This window comes from Hemitrygon akajei, chromosome 16 (assembly GCF_048418815.1).
Source record: "Hemitrygon akajei chromosome 16, sHemAka1.3, whole genome shotgun sequence".
NCBI classification, from domain to species: Eukaryota; Metazoa; Chordata; class Chondrichthyes; order Myliobatiformes; family Dasyatidae; genus Hemitrygon; species Hemitrygon akajei.
In genome coordinates this window covers 57,612,504-57,626,088 of record NC_133139.1, presented here as the reverse complement: position 1 = coordinate 57,626,088, position 13,585 = coordinate 57,612,504, and the positions used below count along the sequence as shown (strand labels likewise).

At 44.7% G+C, this 13,585-nt stretch overlaps 1 protein-coding gene across 1 annotated transcript in view; it reads right to left on the bottom strand.

The window, feature by feature from the left end:
* LOC140740081 (adhesion G protein-coupled receptor E3-like) overlaps nucleotides 1–13,585 on the bottom strand; it is a 76,920-nt gene that overhangs the window by 33,600 nt on the left and 29,735 nt on the right. Inside the window, exons 3-8 of the mRNA XM_073068952.1 lie at nucleotides 11,821–11,880; nucleotides 11,017–11,163; nucleotides 9,134–9,283; nucleotides 8,475–8,594; nucleotides 3,672–3,751; nucleotides 778–894 (exon numbers count right to left, since the gene is read on the bottom strand). Of these exons, the coding sequence (XP_072925053.1) occupies nucleotides 778–894; nucleotides 3,672–3,751; nucleotides 8,475–8,594; nucleotides 9,134–9,283; nucleotides 11,017–11,163; nucleotides 11,821–11,880 (674 nt within the window). The remainder of the gene's footprint in view (nucleotides 1–777; nucleotides 895–3,671; nucleotides 3,752–8,474; nucleotides 8,595–9,133; nucleotides 9,284–11,016; nucleotides 11,164–11,820; nucleotides 11,881–13,585) is intronic.

The following is a 13,585-nucleotide window of genomic DNA, read 5'->3' as shown; positions in this document are numbered from 1 at the left end:
GTAGAGCCCTTTGTCTATAGAGGTCACCCCCACCCATCCTTCCTCACCCTAACTCAAAACTTTCTATTGTACAGTTCTCCAACTGCAATCTGATGGCATGAACAAAGATTTCTCTAGCTTGCAATAATTACTTCCCCTTCTCTCCTTCTCTCTTTTTCCATTCCCCATTCTGGTTACCCTCTCTTCTCCTCAACTGCCCATCACCTCATTCTGGTGCCCCTCCTTCCCTTTCTCCCATTGTCCACTCTCCTCTCCTGTCAGATTCCTTCTTCAGGCTTTTATCTTTTCCACCTATCCCCTCCCAGCTTCCTACTTCATCTCCTCTCCCCCACCCACTCACTTTCCCTCTCACCCAGTCTTACCTATCACTTGCCAGATTGTACTCCTTCCCTTTCCCCACCTTCTTATTTTGGCTTATTCATTTCCAGTCCTGATGAAAGGCCTTGATCTGAATCATTGACTGCTCATTCCCCTCCATAGATGCTGCCTGACCTGCTGAGTTCCTCCAGTATTTGTGTGTTTGTGTTGCTCTGTATCCCAGCCCTTTGCTTCATGTGGGTGGGCAAGGGAGGGCTCCATATGGATAGTAGCTTTTGATATCCCCTTTTATATTATTGGCCAGATTACCTTCATTTATTCCCACCACTCTGAGGGTAGACATTTTACCTAAGTTCCAAACTGACCCTGTGCTGAGGAGTTTACATTTGTACCCTCTGGTTTATATGTTTGTATTTTGCCTTTACCCAGAGCTAAGGTTATTGAGCTTCAGAAACTTACTTTTAAAGTTACAGGGCTTGTTTGTGTCTTGTTGGCCTGGTTGGTTTGTTCACACATCCTCTTCGCAAATGTAAGAGTGGAGTTGATGAGAGAACAGAACTGATGTGCTGTAATCTGCTGGACAGGGGAAAGAATGTTGTTATCAAACATTTCATTGACAGGTTTGTATCCCACTGTGTGGACCATTGGCAGGAGAGGTTGTCAACCCTGATCTTGAGTCAAATGTCCATCTTTTCCAGAGACGTGAGCAGGCTGTAGTGTCTGCATGGGATCTCTGGATTAGGAGTTACAGCCCAGCCTGTGTTTGGGTGAACAATCTCATGACCTTGCCTACGGTAAGGCTTATTGATTCTGATACTTTTGTGATCCACAGTTTCTTCAGAAGTCAAGAAAGAGGCATAACATTTATGGCTTACAATAATTTTATTAAGTGTTGCAAGAGCAGAAAGAGGAGCTGACAGAACAAAGAAAAGACAAAGGCAAAAGTTGTCATGGTTGTCTCATACTTGAACTAGAGTTAACAAAATTTCAATGATAAGAATTAACCTTTTAAAATAGCCAGATTCAAGTGGTGCGACTCCTTCTACTGAAAACTATGACATTTCTAGAAAAATGCAAAAGCAACTGTGTTGTAATTACTGGTAAATTTACTATAAGACCATAAGATATAGGAGCAGAAGTAGGCCATTCGGCCCATTGAGTCTGCTGCGCCATTCAATCATGGGCTGATCCAATTCTTCCAGACATCCCCACTCCCCTGCTTTCACCGCATACCTTTTACTAAACCATACAGGTATATATAACTGATATATAAAGTATACAAATAAGTATAGGAAAGTTAAACTTCAAGAAAAATACAATTCTACATCCTAATCCAACAGGCTCTATAACTGTGTGAACAGTTCCAGAATTTTTAAGCATAGGTTCTCACAGACGGTGGTATCACATTTTAAAGACTCCTATCTGTGGTCTTAATTCTCACTTTGACCTCTTTCCTGTTTCCTGAAAGCCCAGCTGTCCACACCCTCAGGTCCTCTTTCCATCTCTACTGTGAAACCTCTCCTGGAGCTCTGCTGTCACTCCCTCAGGATAGAATTTCCTCCTGATTTTTCCAATGACCTCCTTTTCCTATTCCTGACACTGACACCTTTGGCTAACTTGGCAAATCATTGCCTCATGCACCATGGTGTCCAGTTAGGGAGTCACTACAGAAGGAGCTGAAAGTTATCTGGTGTACTGAGTCCAAATGTATCACAGCACAGATGGAGGCCATTTGGTACATTGCATTCATCCAGCCCCATTACAGCAATTTCAACAGACCCATTTCCCCTTGTGTTCCTGCAGCACCACACTTCTAATCTCTCTCAATACAAACACATGGCCCCTTAATATGACCATGGCTATTCTCCATGTTAGCATGGTCCATCCTGTGGAATGTGTGGGTTTTGCCCAGGTCCTCCGGTTTCCTCCCACAGTCCAAAGATGTGCCGGGTAGATTAATTGGTCATTGTAAATTATTCCATTTGGTTAGGGTAAGTTGGGGCTATCAGGGTTGCTGGGTAGTGTGGCAAAGTCACTGGGTATATTTAAAGTGGAGGTTGATAGGTTCTTGGTTAGTGAGGACATCCGAGGTTACAGAGAGAAGGCAGGAGAATGAGGTTGAGAGGTATAATAAATTAGCCACAATGGAATGGCAGAACAAACTCATTGGCCAAATGGCCTGATTCTACTCCTGTGTCTTATGGTCTTATTGTTTACCAATCTGTAGCACTCTCCTGTGCCAGTTCCCGATACACTTCTATTCCATTATTAACCCAACTACATTTTAAGCTGCATTAACCCGGCTGGTGGTGTAGTGGCATCAGCACTGGACTTCGGGGCAAGGTCCCAAGTTCGAATCCAGTGGCTCCTGTTAAGAGCTGGTGATCTCTTAAGAAAAAACTCACCCAGCAGAAGGCAATGGCAAGCCACTACTGTAAATTGCCTAGTATGCGATTTCCCAATACATCAGAGTGGTGTGGAAGGAAATTGTCCGCCACCTGGAAATAATTCTGGATGCGACATACCCTACATTTTAAGTACTTCCAATGATGCAGCTTTCACTACCTTCAGGGTCAGAGAATTCCAGAGATTCAGCCACTCAGCCAGAAGAAATTTCTCAGTACCTTAGTTTGTAGCTGTGATCCCTTGTTCAAAACTCTCACACTAGTAAGATCATCCCAGCAACAACCCTGTCAGATTTTCTCAGGGACTTGTATTGTATGTTTGAATTAAGTCTCCCCTCGTTCTTCTGAGCCCTAAGAAATACAGAAACTATTAACTCTCTTTTAAGAGGACAATCTTCTTAGCTCTGGACCCTCCTTTGGAGAGCTCTCAATTTTTTTTTCAGTAAGGGACCTTCCCCAATGCCCTCTTGATTCCTTTTGCTCTCCCCCCCACCACTCAGCTACATTAAGGGTTAATTCGCGATGGCTAATTAACTGCTCAGCACATTATTTAGATGTGGGAGGAAGCTAGAGTTCCTGGGGAAAGCCCATGTGGTCACAGGGAGAATGTGCAAACACCACACAGATAGTGCAGGAGGTCAGGATTGAGCCCAGCTGTCTGGAGTTGTGAGACCATTCCTGGAATTTGGTAATGCTCTTATATAGATACCCTGGGAAGTTTTTCTGTCTTAAAGGTGAGTGACATATAAATGTTTATTTTAATGTGGCAAGGGTTCCCACAGAGTTCCCTTCTCTGTTGCTCTCAAAAACCAGTTGACTAGTGGTCTGGATGTTAGCATTGATTAGAAAGGTGGGAGGAGTTTTGCACTAGGCTTTATCTGCCTGATATCCAGTCACCTATTGAAACACACCATCAGGAGGAAGGCTCATGAATAAACATGAAAATACCTGCTGCTGTTCCTTGGTGAAACAGTTGTCAACGATGGATTGGTTCTTCAGGAGGTTAGTCAAACAATTCAGAAATGGGCCTGTGAATTAGAAATGAGTCATTTCAGTTATGATATTTCAGTGGAAGATTAACCACTTATAAGTCATAGGAGCAGAATTGGGACATTTGGCCCATTGAATTTCCTCTGCCATTCCATCATGGCTGACTTATTATCCCTCTCAAACACATTCCCCTGCCTTCTGCCTGTAACCTTTGACACCCTTATTTATCAAGAACCTATCAACCTCTGCTTTAAATATACCAAATAACTTGGCCTCCACAGCCATGTGTAGCAATGAATTGCACACATTCACCGCCCCCTAGCAAAAAAACCCTTTTCATCTCTGTTCTAAATGGATGTCTCTCTAATCTGGGGCTGTGCCCTCTGGTCCTAGACTTCCCCACTATAGGAAACATCCTCATCACATCCACTCTGTCTTGGGCTTTCAATATTCGATAGGTTTCAATGAGATTCCCCCATATTCTTCTAAACGCCAGTGAGTACAGGCCCAAAGCCATCAAATGCTCCTCATACATTAACCCTTTCATTCCTGGAATCACTTGTGAATCTCCTCTGGCCTCTCTCCAATGCCAGCACATATTTTCAGAGATAAAGCACCCAAAACTGCTCATAGTAAAAACACAAAATGCTGGCAGAACTCAGTAGGCCAGACAGCATCTATGGGAGGAGGTAGTGATGACGTTTCGAGCTGAAACCCTTCATCAGGAGTGAAGTAACATGGGATGGTCGAGGGGGGGATAAGAAGTGGGGGGAGGGATGAAGTAGAGAGCTGGGAAGTGATAGGCGGAAGGGAAATGGGCTGGGGGAAGGTGGAGAATTATGGGAAATAAAAGAGAAAGAAAGGTAGGGCTGGGGGGGGGAGATTATAGTGAGGGGGGAAAAGAAAGAGAACCAGACTAAAATTATAGATAGGGATGGGGTAAGGGAGGAGGGGCAGGGGTATCAATGGAGGTCTGTGAGTTGAATGTTCATGCCGGCAGGTAGGAGGCTACCTAGGCGGAAGATAAGGTATTGCTCCATATGCAGGTTGATCGAGCAATACCTTATTTCCCGCCTAGGTAGCCTCCTACCTGCCGGCATGAACATTCAACTCACAGACCTCTGTTGGTACCCCTGCCCCCCCTTACCCCATCCCTATCTATAATTTTAGTCTGGTTCTCTTTCTTTTCCCCCCTCACTATAATCTCCCCCCCCCCCCCCCAGCCCTACCTTTCTTTCTCTTTTATTTCCCATAATTCTCCACCTTCCCCCAGCCCATTTCCCTTCCGCCTATCACTTCCCAGCTCTCTACTTCATCCCTCCCCCCACTTCTTATCCCCCCTCGACCATCCCATGTTACTTCACTCCTGATGAAGGGTTTCGGCCCGAAAAGTCGTCACTACCTCCTCCCACAGATGCTGTCTGGCCTGCTGAGTTCTGCCAGCATTTTGTGTTTTTATTTATTTCCAGCATCTGCAGATTCACTGCTCATAGTACTCCAGTTGCAGTCTGACCAATGTCTTATTTGGGTCTAGTGTGCATTGTATCTCTAAATAAAATCAAATCAAATCATAAAGTCTCAGCATTATTCCTTGTATTTACATTCTAGTTCTCTTGAAATGATTACGAATGTTGCATTTACTTTCGTCACCACTGTTTCAACCTGCAAGTTAATGTTTAGGGAATCCTGCACAAGGACTCCTAAGTCCCTTTGCACCTCTGATTTTAGAATTTTCTCCCCATTTAGAAAATAGTCTATGCCTTTCTTTTACTCTTTATATATCGAGAAAACGTTTGGTATCCTCTTTTATATTATTGCCTAGATTACCTTCATTTTTCATCTTTTCTCTCATTATGACTTTTTTAGTTACCTTCTGTTGGGTTTTAAAAGCTTTCCAATCCTCTAATGTCCCACTAATTTTTGCTCTATTATATGCCCTCTCTTTTGCCTTTATACTGTCTTTGACTTCCCTTGTCAGCTATGAATGTGTTATCCTCCCTTTAGAACACTTCTTTGGGATGTATGTATCCCGTACCTTCTGAATTGCTTCCAGAAACTCAAGCCATTGCTGACCTGCCATCATCCCGGCTGTGCCTCCTTCAAATCAGTTTTGGCTAACTTCTGTCCAATGCCTCTGTAATTTCTTTACTCCATTGTAATACTGATACATCTGACTTTAGCTTCTCTCTCTCAACCAGCAGGCTGAATTATACCATATTATGATCACTGGCTCCTAAGGGTTCCTTTACCTTAATCTCCATAATCTCTCATTCATTGCATAACACCAAATCCAGAATTACCTTTTCCCTCATGGGCTCAACCACAAGCTGGTCTAAAAAAGCCACCTAATAGGCATTCTCCAAAATCTTTCTCTTATGATCCAGCACCAAACTGTTTTTTTCCAATCTACCTGCATGTTTAAATCCTCCAGTGACTATTGTCACATTGCCCTTTTAACATGCCTTTTCTATCTCCCATTGTAATTTTCACCTACCTCCTGGCCACTGTTCAACAGCCTGTATATCACTCTCACAGAGTCTTTTAATCCTTGCAGATTTTTAGTTCTACCCACAAAGATTCTACGTCTTCTGATTCTGTGTCACTTCTTTCTAAGGATTTGATTTTTTTTTAACCAACAGATCCACTCCACCACCTCAGCCTACCTATCGGTCCTTTCAATATAATATGTATCACTGGATGTTAAGTTTCCAACAATGAACTTTCAGCCATGGCTCAGCGATGCACACACGTCATATCTGCCAATTTCTAACTACACTACAAGGTTGTCTATCTTATTCTGTATAGTGCAAGCATTCAAGTATAACACCTTAACTCCTGTTTTCATCACCCTTTTTGATTTTGCCCCCATGTTACATTTTACCTCATCCCAGTGACTGCAATTTTGCCCAATCATCTGTCTGACCTAGTTCACAGTCCCACTACACAATTTATCTACTGGTGTATCAACTGTCCCATCCTCAGCCCTATCACTCTGTGATCGCTGCAGTCTAAAGCCTGTAATTTCCCTCTTAAGGATGTTTTGAACTGACTAAACAATCTGGCGCTTTTGTGATCTCCTGGGGAATTTGACAGATTCAATTCTCGAGAGTGCAGGTATAGCCGGGATTTCTATCGCTGGGTGTGGACACTGTGTAAAGGCCTGGTGGCAGAAGACAAACCCATAGTCAACTCCATTACTCTGTGCCAATTACTCTGAGCAAGTTTAAAATCGTTAAGCACAGGAAAGGAAAACAAACAGGTGTCCAGTGACATCTGCATGCATTTGACTGGTCACCCTCTCTTCTCACTACTACTGTTGGGTGGGAGATGCAGGAATCTTGTTCTCAGGTTGTCAGGTTCGGGAGCAGCTGCTATTGGGCTCCTGGATGGGCTTCACTTGCCTCATCGCTGAACGGGTTCCGCAACTGTGGTCTCACTCTTAGGGATTCTGCAGCTCATGTTCTGTGTGTTTTCGTTTACTATTTGTGTGATTTGATCAATACATCAAGGCTGAGGATGAAGGATGAACAAGTGTTCATCTCACTACTCTGCAACGTTTACTTGCTTCAGTGCTGAATTGATTCTGCAGCCTGCAATCATTGGCAGCTGCCTCGGCGCTGAACTGTCCCTGTGGTTATGACTTGTAGCCATTGGGCTCCCGGACTGGCTTCACTTGCCTCTGAGATTGTGAACTCCTTTTTGGGGATTCTGCAGTTAATGTTCTGTGTGATACTTGTTTACTTTTTTATTGTTTACACGCTTTGTTCTTTTTTTTGCACATTGAGTGTTTGAAGGTCTTTGTTGTGTGTTATTTTAAAAATGGGTTCTATTGTGTTTCTTTGTTTTGTGGCTGCCTGCAAGAAGACACATCTCAAGGTTGTATACAGCATACTTACTTTAATAATAAATGCGTTTTGAACGTTGAACTATAGAATCCCCTATTGCTTCTGCACTCTTCTCTTCTAAGCCACAGAGCCAGACACAGTGCCAGAGACTCAGTCACTGCAGCTTTCCATAATAGGTCGTCCCTTCCAATAAGCAATATATCTATTATTGAAGGAACAGCCACATGGGTGCTCTGCACTATCTGCCTGTTCCCTTTCCCTCTCCTGACAGCATTGAACAGTATTGCATTAGCGCAACATTTAGAACTTTGAGAACATTGATCAACTCTGTCTATGCTAGTGTCTTCCCCAGTTCCATCTCCTCCTCTCTCCTTCCCTGGTCCCTGAGCACTTCTCCACTCCATACATACACATGGCTTCCTCAGTAGATCTATATTCTCCCTTTTCAGTCATTATTATTTTCCCATTATCTGCCTGTCCCCTAATTGTAGATTCCAGCATTTTCCCAATGACTAATGTGGTCCTTTCCCTCCTTTTGTAAATACTCAGGTCTCATTCCTTGCCCTGCTACCTGCTGGAGTCATTCTGGATGGCTATCCACAGACTTCCCACTCAAAGGTCTGGGAAGGATGCAGTCATCTCAGCATTTCCCAGTCTTTGGCCTCATTTACTGCCTCACCTACAGTGGTCAGCTAATTGTTCCTGAAGGTTTTTGTTTCTTCTTCCAAGAAGATAGACCCCTATGAGATTCCTTGTTGTAACCTCTCTGAGGGAGCTATAGTTCACCAAGTCTCCTCCTACTCTGTATGACTGCGGCTGCTACATTACTGCTTTATTAATCCTCCATTCTTACACAAGTGCATTATTTTTCCATTTTGATCAATTAGAATTGAACAATGTGATTGTCCTTTCTTACTGAGAGTGGTTATGAGTCTGCTGGTCACATGCCGTGTTGTGCGAGAACAGAAGAAGCTTCCTTTGGTGTTGCGGCAGACTTCCTGGGGGCCACAGGGTTGCTGCAAACACTCATTGATATCTGCAGTAAGAAGGAGACACTGTCACTGCCTTGGGATCATCACTGGATGCCTGCTTCACCTTCCACAGCCACAGAAGAATCATTGGTGCCTGCAGTCAGCACCAAGTTTGTTTGTAGTTGCAATTACTGACAATTCTTGGCATGGATGTTATTGGAGAGCATCACTACCACAGTTAGTTAAATATAGGTAAACTATCCAAAGCTCTAAAACTCTGAGTAATGTGAATGTTATTGGTTGTGTAAACATAGTTCAGAGTGTTCAAGGATTCATAAATCTGATTGGGGGTGTGTAGGGTAAAGTATGTTCTGTGAATGGTGGTGCAGAATGAGTGATATGAAGTGGGCATACTGCATGGACCAGGATTGTAGACTGGAGTTGTTCTCCCTGGAGAGGTGAAGGGAAGGGGGCATGTTGAGGTTTTTAAGATGATTAAAGGAGTTGATCGGTGGGGGTGGGTCAGGGGGAGCGTAGGTCACAGGGGAAAAAAGATGGGTCACCACGGGGAGGGTGGGCTACCAGGGACCTTCTCTGTCCTTACCTTCACACCTGGCGCTGTAACCAGTAAGCTTCGTCTCACCCGAAGCGTGAGCAAAGCCAGCATGGCAGAGACAATAGAAACTTCCCATCGTGTTGTAGCAGGTGGCATTCGTGCTGCAGATTGCTTTAACGGTGTAACACTCATTGTAATCTGTAACCCAAAAGGGAGGCATCAGTACGCCAACACCCTCCCCACCGATCAACTGAAGGAGTGCCAATGCTATTGGCCAATGCAGTACCTGGGACTGGTATAGGTAGGTTCAATGGTCAGCACAGACATGGTGGGTTGAAGGGCCTGTCTCTGGGCTCAGTGACTTCATGAAAAGTACATAGACACAACCGGCCACTTACTCCTGTTACAGTAAGCGGTCAGTCAGGTCAGTCAGTCTGAGTGAACAGGTCAGGTACTAGGCAACACACACAAAATGCTGGAGGAACTCAGCAGGCCAGACAGCATCTATGGAAAATAGTACAGTCGATGTTTTGGGCCAAGACTCTTTGCCAGGTACCAGCACTGGGTAGCAGAGAAGATGTGGGTGGGGCGAATAGGAAAGGAAATCTCTGTGATAGATTGAGGTCAGGATTGTCCTGGTGATTCCAGGAAAGAAAGGGAGAGAGGATGGGAGGGAGAGAGGAGGGAGAGGGGGAGAAGGAGAAAAGAAATGAAGGAGAGGTAAAAACTGTAGATTTTGGGTGAACACGAGGAAATCTGCAGATGCTGGAAATTCAAACAACACACACAAAATGCTGGTGGAACACAGCAGGCCAGGCAGCATCTATAAGGAGAAGCACTGTCAACGTTTCGGGCTGAGACCCTTCATCAGGACCACTGTCTGACTGGGACTGGGAGACCGTTTCACTGAACACCTACGCTCGGTCCGCCAGAGAAAGCAGGATCTTCCAGTGGCCACACATTTTAATTCCACGTCCCATTCCCATTCTGATATGTCTATTCATGGCCTCCTCTACTATCAAGATGAAGCCACACTCAGGTTGGAGGAACAACACCTTATATACTGGCTGGGTAGCCTCCTACCTGATGGCATGAACATTGACTTCTGTAACTTCTGTTAATGCCCCTCCTCCCCTTCTTGCCCCATCCCTGACATATTTAGTTGTTTGTTTTTTTCTCTCTCTCTGCCCATCACTCTGCCTGTTCTCCATCTCCCTCTGGTGCTCCCCCCACCTTTCTTTCTCCCGAGGCCTCCCATACCATGATCCTTTCCCTTCTCCAGCTCTGTATCACTTTCGCCAATCACCTTTCCAGCTCTTAGCTTCATCCCACCTTCTCCGGTCTTCTCCTATCATTTCGCATTTCCCCCTCCCCCCACTACTTTCAAATCTCTTAGTATTTGTCTCTTCAGTTAGTCCTGACGAAGGGTCTCGGCCCGAAACGTCGACAGTGCTTCTCCCTATAGATGCTGCCTGGCCTGCTGTGTTCCAGCAGCATTTTGTGTGTGTTTGGATTTTGGTGTGATGTAAACCAAAAGGAAGACACTGCAAACCTCTGCAGATCAGGAGAGAGAAGAGCCAGTCACAGACACAAACACAGACCCTTGGAGCCAGTCACTGTCACAGATGGAACCCTCATAGCAGGACTGACCAGTTGTCATTGAAGTGGAGCAATTTTACTTTGATGAGAGCAGCTGGGGGTGGGTGATCTGCATGCTATGTTGTGAGACACCTAAGGAAGGAATGGTTAACACTGTTCCATCTCTCCAGCCCCACTCAGTGAGCCCAGTCAAGTATTGAATAGACGTACAACATCAGAAACCAACTGAGGTCAAGTCATTCAGGGATCCTCACTCCCTGCATTGGTTCATTGGTGGTGAACCCGGTCTGGGTGATAGCGATGCCCGGATGGAGTACAGGATAGAACAGTACCTTTACAGCTGGACTCTGTGGAACCAGCAAACCTTCTGCCTCCAGAATCAGAGTAAAATCCAGCCTTACATGTACAGTAGAAGCTTCCCGTGTCATTGTGACACTCTGCATTGGGCCCACAGCTCTCAGTAAGGCACGGGTTCTGGTCTGTAATAGGGAGAGATCTCATTAGTACATAATCAAGGTGTACCAGGAGATAGTACACCAAGACGAGGTAGAGAGTCTGGTCTAGAGCAGACTAACCCCTTCAAGCAGCACCCAGACACAGGCAACTGGTCCATGATGGCTCAGGAGAAGGGGGTGGTCTCTTGGGGCCTCTCACCACCCCACCAGCCCAAGGCCTCTGTACTGCCTCTAAACCTTGTCAAGGGTAAGATCATGTCAGTGCCAAGGTCCCTGCACGGCTTCTAAGCCTGGTCAGGAGTAAGATGAGCTCCACTTGCTTGGATGAGTGTGACTCCATATAAAGCTTCTCCATGATCAATCTAACCCTTTTTCTTCCTACATTGCCCATAGTCCTCCATTTTCCTACATTTATGTGCTCATCTAATCTCTTAAATGTTCCTGTTAAATCAACCACCACCATCACATCTGGCATTGATTTCCAAGCACCCATCATCATTCTGTGTGTTAAAACATACCTCTGCTCACTTTAAACAGAGCTAGTGTTTCCCTCAGGAATGCGGTCAAACCCTCACTCAACATCCTTGTGGTTTGTTGTAATGCCTGTACAAATTTGCCACTTATCCCAGTCACTGAGCGCTCGCTGTTTCTACATTCACTTTACAGAGAGATGGAACTTACCTCCACCAGCAGGTCGATGGGCAGAGCTTTCCTGATCCCAGATGCTGCACAGACAGACCCCTGGCATGGAGAAACAGGGTAAAACATTAAACACTGAGAGCTATGAATCATACATGAGTTAGGAATAACATTAACATTAACATAGAAAACCTACAGCACAATACAGGCCCTTCGGCCCACAATGCTGTGCCAAACATGTCCTAACTTTAGAAATTACCTAGGCTTACCCATAGCCCTCTATTTTTCTAAGCTCCATGTACCTATCCAGGAGTCTGGTAAACGACCCTATTGTATCCGCCTCCACTCCTATTGCCTGCAGCACTCACCACTCTGCGTAAAAAAACTTCCTCCTGACATCTCCTCTGTACTTACTTCCAAGCATCTTAAAACTGTGCCCTCTCATGCTAGCCATTTCAGCCCTGAGAAAAACCTCTCACTATCCACACGATCAATGCCTCTCATCTTCTATACACCTCTATCAGGTCACCTCTCATCCTCCGTTGCTTCAAGGAGAAAAGGCCGAGTTCATGCAACCTACTCTCATAAGGCATGCTCCCCAATTCAGGCAACATCCTTGTAAATCTCCTCTGCATCCTTTCTATGGTTTCCATGTCCTTTCTGTAGTGAGGTGACCAGAACTGAGTACAGTACTCCAAGTGGGGTCAACAATTAACATACAACAATTAATCAGCATCGCTCTTCTTGATGAGTGATAGTTGTTATTGACTTAAAGTAACCAGTTTTCCACATTAGATCTCTCCTTTGGGCGCTAAGGAGGACAGAGGTGAAGAAGTTTATCATGGGACATCTGGAACCTGGGGCTCAGCCAGATGAAGGCAGAGCCATTAACCTCAACGACATGGGGGAACATCAAGGATCAAGGATCAACTTTACGTGCCATATACGATTACATGTATTAGGTGTTTGCTGTGATGTGTTGGTCAGGGCACGACATGCAATAAAAATAACATTTAACAATTATAAAGAATAAGGAATTAGATAAAAGAATAGATATGGAATAAAATGTGCACAAATCATAAGTCCCAGTATGTACTTAAAGCATTACTAACAGTGGTTTGAAGTATTCACAATGTAGTACAGTGGCGTGTAATAGATAGAAGGAGTTGGCGGGGGGGGGGGGTGCGGCTAACAAGAATGGCTGATCTCAACAAGCTGTGACAATGGGCAGTGGAGGGCTCTCTCTGAGGCGACTACCAGAGTTACAACATTGCTACTCTCCTGGAGTTACGCCCGACAGCCATGTTGGTTATCTGACTCTTGTTCCATGGCAATACCTAATGTTTTATTGGTAAATCTCCAATCTTGGTAAGAAACGTGCTCTTAGCGTGAAATTCAAAATGTTTGCATATTCCTGAAATTGAAAATTAAAAATAAATTGCTGGGAACACTGACTCAGGAAAATCACACAGATAGTGTTCCAGGTCTGAGACACAGAGAGTTTATCAGGGACACAGAGATTGTGTCAGAATGTGTAATGTGGAGAGAAACACTCAGATAGTGTTTCAGAGAGACAAAGACTGTGCCAGAATGTGCTGAGGAGAGAGACATGGACATAGTGTTTCAGCTCTGAGACTGTGTCAGAATATGTGCTCTGGACTGAGACACACCTAGTTTTTCAGGTCTAAGCCTGTCAGGATTTGTGCTGTGGAGAGAGACATGGCAATAGTGTTTCATAAGACCATAAGACATAGGAGAAGAATTAGGCCAGTCTACCCATCAAATCTGCTCCACTATTCCATCATGG